Source organism: Sebastes fasciatus, chromosome 5 (assembly GCF_043250625.1).
Source record: "Sebastes fasciatus isolate fSebFas1 chromosome 5, fSebFas1.pri, whole genome shotgun sequence".
Taxonomy (NCBI): Eukaryota; Metazoa; Chordata; class Actinopteri; order Perciformes; family Sebastidae; genus Sebastes; species Sebastes fasciatus.
The window spans coordinates 15,470,579-15,486,166 of NC_133799.1; the positions used below are offsets into that span (position 1 = coordinate 15,470,579).

The 15,588-nt window shown below is 37.5% G+C and overlaps 1 protein-coding gene across 4 annotated transcripts; it reads right to left on the bottom strand.

Moving 5' to 3' along the window:
• Positions 1–1,433: 1,433 nt before the first annotated feature.
• alkal1 (ALK and LTK ligand 1) lies at positions 1,434–15,155 on the bottom strand. 4 transcript variants are annotated; one of them, XM_074635274.1, is made up of 8 exons: positions 15,038–15,155; positions 12,326–12,409; positions 11,731–11,791; positions 11,166–11,447; positions 8,639–8,692; positions 6,914–6,997; positions 4,173–4,246; positions 1,434–1,961 (listed from the first exon to the last, which is right to left on the bottom strand). In XM_074635274.1, the coding sequence occupies exons 4-7, from the start codon at positions 11,434–11,436 to the stop codon at positions 4,182–4,184; spliced, it is 474 nt and encodes a 157-aa protein (XP_074491375.1). In that variant the 5' UTR covers positions 11,437–11,447; positions 11,731–11,791; positions 12,326–12,409; positions 15,038–15,155; the 3' UTR covers positions 1,434–1,961; positions 4,173–4,181. The 4 variants fall into 4 exon arrangements, with proteins under 4 accessions (XP_074491375.1, XP_074491373.1, XP_074491376.1 ...); XM_074635272.1 differs by having other exon boundaries at positions 11,731–11,794; positions 15,038–15,154; XM_074635275.1 differs by having other exon boundaries at positions 6,914–6,994; positions 11,731–11,794; positions 15,038–15,151.
• Between the last annotated feature and the right edge of the window lie 433 nt (positions 15,156–15,588).

A 15,588-nucleotide genomic window follows, 5' to 3' on the forward strand; every position in this document is an offset into this window, starting at 1 on the left:
TACTTGTTTTTTGCAGGAATTTGACAGAGCATTCGTTTATAAGATGGACTCTTCTGGTCCTGAGGAAGCTGTGATTTGTGGAAGAGAGGCGACCATCCATTTTACGGCCAGTTCAGAACAAGGCCATCTCATATCAAATTGGAAGCATGGATTACGATTTTCAGATCGGAAGAACACATTTCAACGTTTTTGAAATGACAACTTCCCCAGATGCATTCATAATGAACTCAACAAGCCAAACTTTGTTGAATAATGCACGATGTAGTGTAACACACGGTCCCTGTTGAGTCTGCACAGACACGCTGGCGTGAGAACTGAGCTGTTGTAATCTTTGGCTTAGCGGATGTTTCCTTCAGAGTCCATCAGCATCCCTGTGTGTGAGCATGGCTCGATATTTATTTCACTACCCTAAAAACAATCACTCTAAGCATTCCCCAGGCGCGTATCTCAGACGATACAACATGACAAGAAGAAGAATGTTAGATCCTGTTTATTTTGTCAGGACTTTACGGCACTCTGTTACTGTAAGAGTAAACTCCCTGCAGAGATGCACAATGATAGAGAAGAGTTGCATTAAATGGCAGCTCTGATGCCTTTATCTAGTGAGGAAATGACAGCTTTGTTTGTTTTAATCTCTCAAAATTCCCACACATGTTGTTTGCTGACACTTTTCTTGTCTGGTGCGAAGACAAGGCCAGACCGCCGCATATCAGATTTCAAACAGTTTAGTCAACCATGTCGTGGTCTGAGGCTTGAGGTCTGTTCTACCAGGCACACTTCATTCATTGGATTATGACGGTCTGGAACAAGTTTGCTTGCAATAGTTATGCCTCCTGAACTGCATTTGTCAACTGTACAAGAAACTCTTGCCAAAGCAATTTGCCGAGCCTTCGACGAAGGCAAAAAGAGGTTTTCAAAAAGGAAGTGAAACGGGGATTATCCACTTACATTGACATATAGCGGCACTACAAACGTTTAAAATGCCTTGCACATGTGATCACTTAAGGAGTTCCCTAAGCTGATCTTATCCAAAGTACTGTACAGTATATTTGTTTCTATTCAGCGTGAATTGCTCAACATCCTGTTGAGTCCCAAGATATGTGACAGCTGTGATCGACTGCCTTGACTTTTGGAACAAACTCCTAATAGAGCAGCAACGGAAACACCTGCTCAGAGGAGCTGGGAGACAGACGGCTGCATTAGTAAGGTGCAGAAAAATAAAAGTTTGAGCCAGAAAGAGAAGAAAATGGTATTCCCACTGTAGCAAGTTCATAATGAAATACAGTTTTGTTCAGTGCTTTTTACAAATTGAAATGACACATAGCAGAGGAAAAGACCGTAGTCTGGGATAAAATAAGGTCGTCATTAAAAGACCACACACACTCTGAATCCACTTTATATTTTCCCTCATCTCCAATAATAGCAACATATGCTGTGCTTCAATATTCTTTATTGTTCAATACTGCAGTGCATAATCACCACTGTTGTCATTCCATATGTTCTCACTGTCAGCAATCACTCAAGTGCCAAATAAAATGTAATGAAGACAACGAAGGAGCATGACAAATCTTTCAGATCAGTTTCAGAATATAATATCAGCATAATAGTGGAAAAGGAATTCATATATAAAGGAGAAAAAAAAGAAAAGAAAAGCTTCCTCTCCATCAGATATGACTTTTATAACCAAAATAATCAGATTTCGAATGATTGTGACATTATTATATACATACCCTTTCAATAAATAGGTGTATTTAATATTAAATTAATGTTTCTTACAGGTACATTTCAAATAAAAAGCACATTCATTCAAAAACCAACAATGTCCATCAGCATTTTTCAATAATGACAACAAGAACAACAAAAATAGAAACGCTATAAACACAACAATGTTCATATGACTGCTGTGGATTTGAAGGCACTTCCTTGGCAACACATTGACCCCTCTTCCAATATTTTGAGACCTGAAATGAAATTTAAAAAAAAAATGTGGTTAGAGTAAAACGTCTCGAGTTCCTGCATGTTTTGAAGCTGCATTTTAGAGAAAAATTATTCTGTCCAGTATTGGCAAAGACGCATCTTAACATCTCTGCCCTGTTGTCAGCGTCTAATGAGAGTCATTACTGGCCTGCCATTCCTCGATGTTATGTCTAAGCTCAATCAGAAATGATCAGGATGACTAAATAATGAATCACTTAGTAAGCTTTCAATAGCCCCTCGATTGTGAACAATACAGACAGGATCTTATTATCTGATTCATTTGAGAAACTGAATACCTGGGAATGTGTCAGTCTCTATAATTTTTCCTACAAGTCCTATACCACGAAAAATTCAAATTAACCCAAATGGCCACTTGTGTAGATGAACTCTCGCGCAGCAATCACTCACCAGCCAGACCTAATTGCATTCACTGAGAGCACATGCTTTTACCCAGGTTGGATTTAGGACTAGACGGCAGCGAACGCATCAGATCTGCTGTCATCGAAGATCTACTTAACAAAGGGATGACTATGACTATGTCCAAAATTGCTGCACTGACGATAGTCTGCGTCCTACCTTCATCTTGAGAACGGCTATGTTTAGGTTCAGTGTGTTTAACGTAAGAAGCATGTAGACGTGTTTTTAGCAATTAGTTGATTCAGAGAAATCCGCCCTGATCTGCTCCTGTTCATCTAGTTCTACTTTTCTTACTTTTCCCTCAAAATCTGTGGACTTATTATGAAATGTTTTGTTTTAAATCCACCTACAGATATGTGTAATGTTTATAAAAATTGGAAGGAGTGTTGCTTATGAAGCAAAGACGAAAAAAATTAAATACTTTTCATGTCAGTTGATCAAAAGATGGCATGTCATTGCGAGTGGCACTAAAAGACAAGCAGTTTAATTGTACTGGAAAACTAATTTTCCAGTTGAGACATAATCACTCTAGCATTCACAGTTTTCACATATGTACCAATGTGATACTTTTAATATTTATATGAGTAAAAAGAAACTATCAACTAGTGGTGCAACGGTTCAACAAGCACACGGTTCGGTTTGTAATGCGGTTTTTGGGTCACAGTTTCAGTTTCGTTTGTTTTGCACATTAGGGAGAAGAAAAACATAACCATTCTTAATGTGTTTAATGTGCTCCCAAATATATAAATAAGTTGATTGATAGTAATGAATTATATTTCTATATTATATGAAGCCAGAGCACATATGTTATACATTAAATAAGGTTACTTGATGGTCAAGTAGGCCTATGTTCAGATAATTGCCTCTTCTATGTCTCTGGCACCTCATCAAATAATAAGCAGACCTGTGTTTAATGATGGTGCAACAGTTTGGTTTGTCATTCGTTTTTTTTACGGTTCTGTTTTGCATCCCGACTATCAACCATCAAATGCATCTTGTTATCCATGACTATCCATCTTCACATCTGGCCGAACACCATGACAACTGTTTTACGAAGAGCTGTCATATTACAGTTGGTTCCAGCTTCTCCAATGTGACGATTTTCCGCTATTCTGTTTTATATTATTATAAACTGAATATCTTTGGGTTTTGTTGGTCGGATTAAAGAAGACACTTGAAGACTTCAACTTGGGCTCTGGGAAATTGTGATTGAAATGTTAAGCTATTTTCTCAATTTTTACAGACTAAAAATAATCAACAGATTAATCCATTATCTAAATACTCATTAGTTGCAGCCTTAAATAGTTACCATGGATACCTTTGCAGATACAGTAAGAGAGCTGCGGACCACCACAATGTTGTGATATATACATTATTGGAATCATTTCAGAGGAAATAATGCGTGAAATCTGTTTCTTTCTGCCTCTTGCTCTCATACATGTGATTTGTGTGCAACTTCAGCCAACCAGCACTAACCCCGAGAAAATAAATTAAGATTAAATACATGACATGAAAGTGTTTCAACGTTCCCAACAGCAAGAAATTATATATTCTTAAAGCATACAAATGTTGGACAGATGCACTAGACATGTTTCTGATTATGTGAGCATCAGTTTTCTTCAGTTGCACAATCAGAATTCCTCTACATTTCGCTGAGAGAAAATGATTTAAATGTATATATGTCTATCTTAATTAACCATTTTTACTTTTCCACAGAAGATGTTGGCAAGGAATCAGAGTAAAATGAAGCCCACCCAAGAGAAAAACAGTTTACTCACATGCAATATCTACGATTGCATGCAGAGTGGACTCAGTGCTAATCGTGTTAGCAATCTTGCACATCTTTTGTAATCTGAAAAAAAAAAGACAGTGGGAAAAATATGTTAACATCAGACCACCTTGTAATTAAAGGCCCACAATAGAATTTGCCTCTCTAAAAAGCAGGATTTTTGAAAATTGTACTCAATATTAGGGCTGTCAATTGATGAAAATATTTAATCACATGATAGTCCATAGTTAATCACGAATGGCAAAATAATCACACATTTTTTATCTGTTCAAAATGTACCTTAAAGCACTTTACTTTGTCAAGTATTTAATACAATCAACATGAAAGTGGGCAAATATGCTGCTTTTTGCAAATGTATGTGTATATTTATTATTGACAATCAATTACCAACACAAAACAATGACAAATATTGTCCAGAAACCCTCACAGGTACTGCATTTAGCATAACAAATATGCTCAAATCATATATGGCAAACTCAAGCCCAACAGGCAACAACAGCTGTCAGTGTGTCAGTGTGCTGACTTGACTATGACTTGTGACTGCATGTGATTATCATAAAGTAGGCATGTGTGTAAAGGGGAGACTCATTTCATTCACATATCTTGAGGTCAGAGGTCAAAGGGACTCCTTTGAAAATGGCCATGCCATTTTTTCCTTGACATATTCAGCTCAAGTTTGGAGCATTATTTAAACTCCTTTGTGACAAGCTAGTATGACATGGTTGGTACCAATGGATTCCTTAGTTTTCTAGATCTAGATTTTCTAGTTTCATGAGATGCCAGTATCTTCAGTCTAGCTTTAAAACTGACGTGGAATTTGCGTTAATGCGTTGTTATCGTGTTAACTTTGACAGCCCCACTCAATACATAATAGTGTCCTCTTCTCGTATGAGAAAAAGACATACGAGGCAGAACTGATATTACAGCTGTTGCAATATGCATTTCATGTTGCAATGTTCCTTTAACAGAGCAGCTCTGCACGTAAAGTACACAATCGCTCATGTTTTCCAATATCATCATCAGAAACATTAGCATGAGAAATGAACCATACATTCAACAATACTCTGCGTCATCCCGACCCAACAGACAGACAAATGAATCCTGATTGTGTCTGGCTTAGAGTTAAATACTTACCACAATAGGACATTTATTTATTGCTTTAAGTCTGACTTGATGCTTACTTGAGTGCATCACAGATGCAAAAGGCAGCACAAAAAGATTGGCTTCTTTCTCTTATTCACAAGTGTAACTAAACAGATATCCATCTGTGACAAGGGAACATTGTCTGCAATCATTCTCCGCTGTCTGCTTGACGTCATCTCCTTAATTCCCAAACGTAAATATTCCAGAAAGACGGATTGCTCCGTCAGTTTGCAGACTGTGGTTATAGCTCTGGCTGCTTCAACATCAGCGCTTCCCAAATTGAGGTTCGGAAACCTCCACGGGGTCGCGAGCTGATTAACAAGGTTGAAAAAAGGGAAATAAACATATTCTGCTACAGAAATTATGTTTATTTTTTTATAATAGTTGCTCTTATATTATGAAATACTGGATAGTTTTTCATCTTTATGATTAGAAAAAATATTCAAACTAAACAATCTGTGATGGGAAAATCAATTTTTGGTTGAACTGCTTGCAAATCACTCTGCAATCAATATGCAACCTGTTACAAAATCCTGCACAGCATTGCAACCAGGCACGTTCACATTCAGCAAACCCTTCATATTTTAGTATAGAACATTAATCTGCAAATCAAAATGCTTTTCAATAATTGAAAGCTACCGTAAAGAGGCAATCTCCAAGATTTTCATTTAAATAAACGTCTGTTGAGTCACTCTCTATAGCCAAAGGAGGTAACACAATGATGATTGAGCCTATGGCCCGCTGATGAAAGTACTGCAATATTTATATAGTTGCAGTATTATGAACTTCTGTGGTGACATTCCCAGAAAAATTACTGTTGTATACACACAAAAAATGTAATTATGCACACAATTATGAAAACTTGAAGCTCATGTATATAGAAATATAATTGTTCTATTCTATTTCTGCTCATGTATCAACAGAAAGACTCAACAGAAAGAATAAACCAGCACTGGAATCTTAAGGATTTCCATTTTAAAGTTTTCATTTTTGTCACCACAGACACCCAGTTCATAATACTGCAAATATATAAATGTTGCAATACTTTCATCAGTGGGCCATAGACTCAATCACCATTGTGTTACCTCATTGGCGACAGATACTGACTTAAAAGACATTTTCTTAAATGAAAATCGTAGAGATTGACGCTTTCTACCCTCTTAAAAACACTTCAATATTCATGACTAAATATGCAACAATCAAAGTTTAAGTTTTGAAAAAAACAACAACATCCTAAACTCCTTCATCCGGCCTGTTTGATTTGATTGACAGTGGCAAACAGCCTATCAACTGTCATCAGATTTTGATTCAAATACTGCAAAATCATAATTGGAGTGGAGAAGTATGTGAGATCAACTTTTTATCAACGAAGCCTCGTCCACTTAAAACCAGTAAGAAGAGCACAAACAAGTAGAAGCAACCCCAGCTCAATTGAAATAATCCAATTTTGGATTGAACAAATCACTCACAGTAAGAAGCTGATTGAAAAAATAAATGTTCTGGGCCTTTAAAGCATATTACTGGATGGCAAACAGACATTGAGCACATCATAGAAAGAGCAACATGAGAGGAGAAATGCATACTTACATGCTGGTCTTGAGCAATCCCTTGTGTTGTGATAAAGTCTATGAAAGTGTGTTCTGCACTCTGACGAGAACTTGACTGGTCCTGCTTAATAGAAAAGGTCTTATCAGGCAAATTATATTTAAATGATCATTTCCTCTTTATCTACTTTATTTTGCTAGTACTGTAAAACTAGTATAATAAAACATTAGAGGGTAACAAAAACAGCATTTTAAAAAGGCATACAGAGTGTTAAACAGCATCATTAGAAATGGATCTACCCTCAGTATTTCATTGATAACGATGACCATATGATATGGAGACCATAAATAATATGGATGATGTGGTTAATGGTTTTAATACATTTTTGGGGTATTCGTGGAAATCCAAGTTCAATTTATCTTAAAGTAGTAGAAGAAAAGGAAATTATCGATATTGTTTTTAAGTGTAAGAATAAAACATCTACAGACTGCAGTGAAATTGATATGACAATAATCAAACGTCATAGATGGTTTTACAGAACCACTAACTCATTTGAAATGTGTTCTTCTGAACTGGTAAATCTCCAAGCAAAATGAAAATTTCAAAAGTTATCCCTTTATATAAAGCTAGAGATAAACACCACTTTACAAATTACTGGCCTGTTTCTTTACTTTCCCAATTCTCTAAGATATTAGAAAAACTCTTTGGACAAAGGTTGGACAATTTAATTGAGAAGCACAATAACGATGCTAACAGTGAAAAACAACAGCAACACTGCTGACAGAGCTAACAGCAACAGCACAGTCGGTCAGAACGACATTATCAGCGGTAACCGCCGTATGAGCGCAGTGCAGAGCGGCAGCCGTGAGCTAGCCAGTGGGGCACGCTCACATGCACTAATAGGCACACATGGCCGGCCCGGCTATGTCAACAATGGAGAAGCTCTGATTACAACACACACAGAGACAGTGACTTCATTCTCTGCTCAGGTAGACATTACTCCTCTATATCTTTACATAGCAAACAGTTGTTTGCTGCTATATTAATGCTCTGGATATCGTACAGAGAACCTTTTAAGTTATAGAAACTCCTCTTTCTACTCCTTTTCAAACAACTAATAGTTTATTTAGAAATTGCTGTTTATGTATGTTTACTGTTCATTTTATTGGTTATTTTTGTTTTGTTTTTATTATTATTTGTTACATGTTCAAAATAAATCTAAATCCATACTGAAGTACACAGGGAATTTGTGAGTGATCGACGTAAAAACAGACAAATCCCAAAGTGAAAGTGAACAGTGCAGTATCACAGACATGGTTAAGGAGTCAGGGTTCAACTGGGCTTAGTGAACAGAGGACCTGAGTCTAAACTTTCAGATTTTCACACCAATAATGAAGTCTACTCGGTACTGAGACAAATAATCAGCTTAACCTTGCACTGCCTTCAACTTAATTCTGCCGGCTTTAGACCATGTGCTGTTTCTCTGCACTACTGCCCCACAGCTAAGCCGGGCAACCCTCTTCTGACCCACAGGAGTGCCAGTGTTCATGAAGACTTAAGCATACTGTACTACAGTGTATGTTGGCTTACATTGAACCATTTTCTCAAAAGAGGCAAAACAAAGACTTTCCAGCCAAAGGTAGCATGGGCCACGTAACAACTATGCTCTTAAAGTTGTTTGCCTGCCAGATACAATAGTTTTGCTATGTCTGGAAAGGAAACTTATCACTCTTGATGTTGTCTTTGATGGTGATGTGATTTTCTTACCTGTGAAATGCTGAATGAATTTGCCTTTCATGTTTACATCTCTAGGAAAAATTTCTGGAAAAAGAAAATCACTGTTAGCTTGTCAATCAACACTCATTTTACAACAACTGAGAACTTGCACAGAAAAGTTACCCAGTAGTCAAGATAAATATGATTGTCATTGTCAAAGTCTCCCTCCCCCGGCATATATTAATGTGATGCAAGGAATTTCTCAATATCAAGGTCAAAATATACATCAGTTCATGAGGCTGCACCATTATCATCATCCTTGATGATTTGGGGGCATTAAAATGATTTTACAACAGCCAATGCATCTTATATAAACATCATTTCTAACTACAGCATTCTAAATGAACATGATTCATTGTGAATGGAGATTTGGTGTCTAGATCTGGTGTCCGTGGGGGGATTTCAAGAGGTCTAGATGGGTAAGTACTCCCCTTTCTACTTAATGTCCATGCAGGCAACACATGGAGGTGTCTGATAACACATTGGCCATGCTAACAGGCTAAAGAGATTATTGTATGGGAGTTTAATGCTCATCAGAATAAGTCCATGCAAGTAGTTACAGGGCTATTACATTAGCCCCCAGACACAGGAACATGTAATGCTGCAACTGCATGTAACTGCAGTTACAGATAAAGTCCAGACAAAACAAACCATTCAGACTAATCAAAAGGATAAACACAACTATATATATATTACTATTTTAAAAAGACTTATGGACATGTAGGAGCCGACTGCCATCAAGCCAAAACCCAGATGTGAAGAGTGATATGGCAGCGTGGATTACCAACGCGTTCTCATCCCACCTCGTCACATACTGACGCTTTCTCAGACCCCTCGGCGTCACTTTTTTGGTCGCAATAAACACGTTCTTAATGTTGTGAATTAAACAAAAACACTTGCTTAGGTTTAGGCAACAAAACCACTTAGTTAAGTTTAGGAAAAAACAACATGGTTGGTCTTAAAATGACTACGTTTGTACAGTGGAAATGTGACTGAACACGGGACACAAACAAACAGCTGATTGTGAAGTGAAAGTGAAATGTAACGCATGGGACACGAACAGCGGTCTCCTGGATGAAAGCCTTGTGTCTTTTGATAAAATCAGCTGTAAAATAAACGCGTTTCCTTATATTATGTCTGTCTGCATCACTCCATCGCTTCTGAGTAAAATACAAAGACACCTAAAAGGTGAACACATCAGTGGGATTACAGATGTTCCTCCTCTCTCCTCATTGTGTTCAAAACATCCTTGCGTGACCATGGATCTTTTGGTAGCGTCACACGCTCCATTCGCTAATATGCTGCATTTAATATCCTCAAAAGATAAATTCCATCCAGTCAGTGGTCTGAGTAAGTCTTTTCCAATTGCATAAGCTGGGGCTGAGACTTTGAGCTTTATACGATGCCTGTGCAACATCTCTCTAAAACATGATCTAATTGACAGCGATGGAGGAGATAATCTGATATTGTAGATAATCAACACATTGAGTTCCCTCTGCTCTTAATTGCACATACCAATGAGGCACAATCCTAGACTAAATCCTCAGACAACTTTGTCTGTGATCTTACGTAATTGAAGAGGTATGTATCAAAGATTTTCTTAAATGGCTTAATTCCAGTCTGAACAGAATGCTTCATTTAAGCCAATAAAGGCAGATCTGCTCCAAGCACAGAGACCTCAGATACGGCTCCAGAGCCATTTAAGTCAGGAGAAATGAACAAGGATCAATTTGAGTGAGAATAATAGGTCATATTTAAAACCGCAAACCAGTAACCTGGACTGAACTGTTCTTAAGACTCCCTCTTATAATCTCCTTCCATAATTAAAGTCAAAAGGAGTATAGCGACTTTGATACAGCACTGCAAATAACATGAATGTGACTCAACGACAGCCAGTCCCGTCTCTCTGCTCTGCCTGATGTGTCTTGCAGAGATGCTCCCGATTGGAGATGCTTTCTGGGACGTCACAGTGTGTTTGTGTGCGTGCGAGGTGGTCATCATTCATGTTTAAGATCCCACAGTGAATCACGGTGAATGAATCATTCACAAGTTTGGCACGACGATGCTCCTCCTACATGGGTTCCTAGTACCTATCCACGTTTTCGTCCCATCAGTCAATCACGGTTTGAATGAGGGAGCGACGTGTCCAAGACATGTGGTAATAAAAGGTATAGGAATAGGAAACACCAAGTGTGATAAACATACATAGACCTTTTTTTTTCCTATACAGATGAAGCATACCTTCATTACATGCATTATATAATCTCTTTAAATTGAGTTGGACAGAAAGATCTGGACACTGTACCCTGTCTTTGAAGCATATTATGAACAGGCAAACCTTACTTTCTTTTTCCATATAACTTGAATTAACATGCATACACCAAGTTCCATTCAGCCAAACTAAATAAGGCTCCCAAATAAGGTGCACAGCACAGACCAGACCAATGACAGCTGTCTCCCACGGTAAAATGGGGATTATGCTTTCATCAGGACCTAAAAATAAATCTTATCAGCTTACCTATGAGTCTACTGTTATCCAGCCTAGGAACATAGAAAGGCTTTTCACGGGAGGAGAACTTCATGTCTTGGGCTGAGGAGAAGAGTCCACTGGTGCAGCGCCTGGACACGACTTTGTCCCGTTGCTGGCTGTCTCTGATAACCTGTAAGATTAGATCCAACAGGGTCCTTCTTTCTCTCTGCTTGACATCCTTGCTGTCCATACACTGGCCAGAGGTGATGAGCAGAAAGAAGATAGTCAACAGAATGTGCCATTTCCTCTCCACCTGCATGACTTCACTATCTGAAAACACAAGAAGTTTTGTTACACATGGTTTTAATTGAGTCTGTTTAATTTTAACAACAAAAATGATAGCTGTACATTTTGCATCCCCAAAACAGATGTATCAGCATTGCCATTTGAGATCCTTCACATTCCCAAAATGACTTTAAAAATAATCCATGTTAGAGGTAAACATAAATAACCTCTAAAAGTGGAATTAATCACCAGAATGCACTTTACACAGTGGTCACATTTTCCTCTAGTATAACACAAAGGTGAAGGAAATATCTAACTTCAGACTTACTAGTTTAGGAGTTAAAGATGCTTATGTCCTGGAGAGTGGACACACTCGTCTTCAGCAAATTCTTCTGTGTGAGTGTCCGGATAGGAGAGAGAGAGAGAGAGAGTACAGAACAGCAGATTGTTCTCACCACCTCACCGTCTTTCTTCAAATAATGCGTCCCTATTTATACGAGGAGCCACCTTCTTGAAGGTAATACAATCGATTTCGTGTGGGTGGTTAAGCAATGTTGACATCTTTGGGTGCAATTCTTCCAGTGGCAAGTCGCTCGCTCACTTTGGCACGCGCCCCTCCTTTACGCACCAAAACATCACCAGTTGGTAGTTTTTACAGGACTATTCAGCTCCAAATAAAAAAAATCACTCTTTCCAGACAGAATAACGAGTTAACATTTAAAAAAGAGCTCCACGGAAATTTCCATTGAAATAAATAAACGACCAAAGAGCGACGTGGTGCTGCAGCAGCTTGCAGGAAAGTACTTTTCCAAATGGAGCAACTTGTTGGACGCTGGATGCAGAGAAGAGAAGAGAATCTGCAGGCCTGTTTGTAAGCTTCTAGCTTCTAGCTGACCTGTCAGCGTCTCGGTGTTTTTGCTCACCGATGTCCAAGTCTTGTGACCGCCTAAGCGCTGCAGAGAATGCGCCTCCAGGAGAGCAGCCATCCGGCACTTTACCGCACCTCACTGAATAAAAAAATACAGTAAATGATTGTGATAGAGCTTTTTAACATGATCAAATTTGAGTGTGTTTTTGCTCACTGTCAGTAAATAGGAACATTAAAAATGAGAGCAAAAGGGTATAATAATAATAATAATAATAATAATAATAATAATAATAATAATAATAATAAAAACCTGATAATAACTCAGCAATATTTAACATTACCACCAATTTTCCTACATAACCATCATCCACTTCACACCACTTGTTACTGCACCACACTGACTACCTCTGGCACTGTACTAAAGTTTAAGCTGGAGCTGGATGTACGCTACTGCCAGGACTTTGGCTACTTCAGTGGGGCCATCTCAAGCAGTAAAAAAAAAATGCATTTGAAAGTTTGAGTCCCAAAAGTGAGTTGATTGCTGACTACAGACAGTAGCACTAAATGCATGCAGAGCTGTGGATTGCCTTATGAATGTTTTTAGGTTGTTTTTATAATGTTATTCTCAGGTATTGTCTTATTTATTGTAGTATTTATCAACTGTACTATTTATAGATTTTAAGGGCTGAGAGACTGCCAGGGTAAAATGCATTTCATTGCATTTCACTGTACACTGTACTTTTAAATGCATATGACAAATAAACTTGAAACTTGAAACTCAGCAGTCTGAATTAAAAGGCCCCCTTTAAAGACAATCAAGTTCCTGCTTAAATTAATGCACTAACTAACTAATCAACTATTAATTAATATATGAAGTCTGCAAATTGGCTCATATTTTCATCTGACATTTATAGTTGGAATTTATTAGACTATAGCTTCCTTTAAATCTGCCGAGATGTAATTTAGCACTGGCAGCTATACACCACTTTTACACTTTGCATGCATCCCATCACATTATACAGAGTAGAAAAACTCATCTTTACTGACACACTTTAAAGTGAATCCAAAGGAAGGACGTCACCTAGTGGTCTCCCACTTGTTGCTCAAAGAAGCTGTTGACCTAATACTGTATGACCACATGTGCACATTTTGTTGTGCATTAGCGATTTCTATTCATAAGGTAAGCAGGGGAAACCCAAAGGTTAAATTATTATTAGGCCTAATAATAATAATAATAATAATAATAACAATTGTTATATTATTATTATTATTTCAGTAAATTATATTATTAAGTAGTCACATTACAGAATTGAGAAAAAATAGGTGAGTTACTTCCATAGGGGGCTTACATTAGATCTAAAGCAAAATGGATCCAGGAAGGAGAAAGAAATTCTTATTTTTGTTGATTAGATAAAATAATATTGGAACATTGATCATCAATGGCAATGAAAGCACCGACCAAAAGTCAATAGCCAATGAAACATATTCCTTTTATAGTAATGCAGGCATATATTCATCTGATTTCTCACCGATAGCCTACAGCAAAAAAATGTCTTTGACAAAATCAATTCATTCCTCAACTAAATGAGGATTTCAGAAATGACTGCAAGGCAGAGATCCTCATGATCTCATGATGATCTAGAGACAGCAGTGCAGTGCTTGACTCCTGATCTTTTTATATGTTGGGAACATATCAAAGCATAAGAACTTTTATTTAAAACACTAAAAGAAACTATAGAAAATGTATCACTTTCTCATGTGGAGGCAAGGTGCTATTTCTTATTCCAAAACCAGGTAGCCTAAAGATCCTAAAACATGGCCAAGATTTATGAGAGGTAGACCAAAACATAAAAATGTGTGTATATGATGATAGTTTTATTCCTTTTCTTGATTTTTTATAACATCTTTTTATTTTCAGGGCACTGAAACTCTGTGGTTTGGAGAGAATTTTATGTTTATCAGGCGGTACTTCTTCCCCTCATTTTACAATTAACAGAGATATAAAACAAGGCTGCCCAACTTCACCCTCTCGTCTTAGTTGTAGCAGAGATGCTGTCAATTCTCATAAAAAATTCTGATATTAAGCATTTGAATGCCTTTGAAGACCAAATAGTCATAAACCAGCTAAAAAGACGATACAACTTTGTTTTTGAATGAAAATGTTGAGCAGGTTTCTAAAGGCTATTCACTTTCCAAAGCATCTAATTTACAAATGAACTTGAAAAGATGGAAATTATTAGCTATACATGACTGCTATCTTGTGGCAGCATATGGTATCTCTATTAAAACTATACTGTAAAATACGTTAGGTGTGCATATTACAGAAGGATACTAAATTAAGTGAAACTTTTATTATATGGAACAAAATGGATAAATGCAAATCAACGTGAGACAGATGGTGAATCAGATCTCTTTATTTTTAGTTGAATTTATATAACAAAGATGGGAAGGTATTTCAAGGCTTACTCTTTTCCATATCTTACAAAGCAGTAAAGACCATCAACAAGTTAAACTTTGACTACTTTTGGAAAAGAAAATCTCATTATTTAAAGAAAGCAACCATGATAAAAGATTATAAAGATGGTCGTCTACTCTGCAGACCATTGACTTTGACTGAATAAATGGAACCTTGAAATCAAATGGTTAAGATCATTTCTAGTAGCTAAATAATGGTCATAGTCTGCCCTTTTCCTGCTCCTAGGACATGTTTTCGCTCTTATTCGTGTCTTTCATCCATGTTTCGTGTTTGTTTTATTTACTTACTCACCTCTCCTCTCGTTTCAGATCACTTCACTTCCTCTTTGTGTGTTTTCCCGCCAGTTTTGATTTTCTGCCCCGCCCTGATTAGTTTCACCTGTTCCCCATTAGCCCTGCAGTCACCTGACCTCCTGCTCACCTGTTCTCACGCCCTCAATTAGTCTCTCTGCAAATATCTGCCTTGTTCCTTTGTGCTTTGTTGGTATAGTTGCTTTCAATAAGTCACTGTGGTGCTGCTATGTCGGTGGATGCGCGCCATAGCCATCTGGGTAATGCACAAACCAACAATACGTGTACCTTTGCTGTTTGCCGCTTCATTTATTGCTAATACAAAGTTTTGTGCATCCTGATAACATGTTCAATGACACAGATAGGTAGCTGTATGCATGCCATGCAACACGCCTGGATGTATTACCCTTCCTGTATAAATTCAGTCCCATTATAGGTGACTGCTGCCACCCAGTGAACAAAAAATGTATTACACCAAATGAACACAAAGGCAAACAAATGAATAAATGGCTCGGTTTGTCTTCATCTTTTCTTTGGAGTTCTGTTACCTGT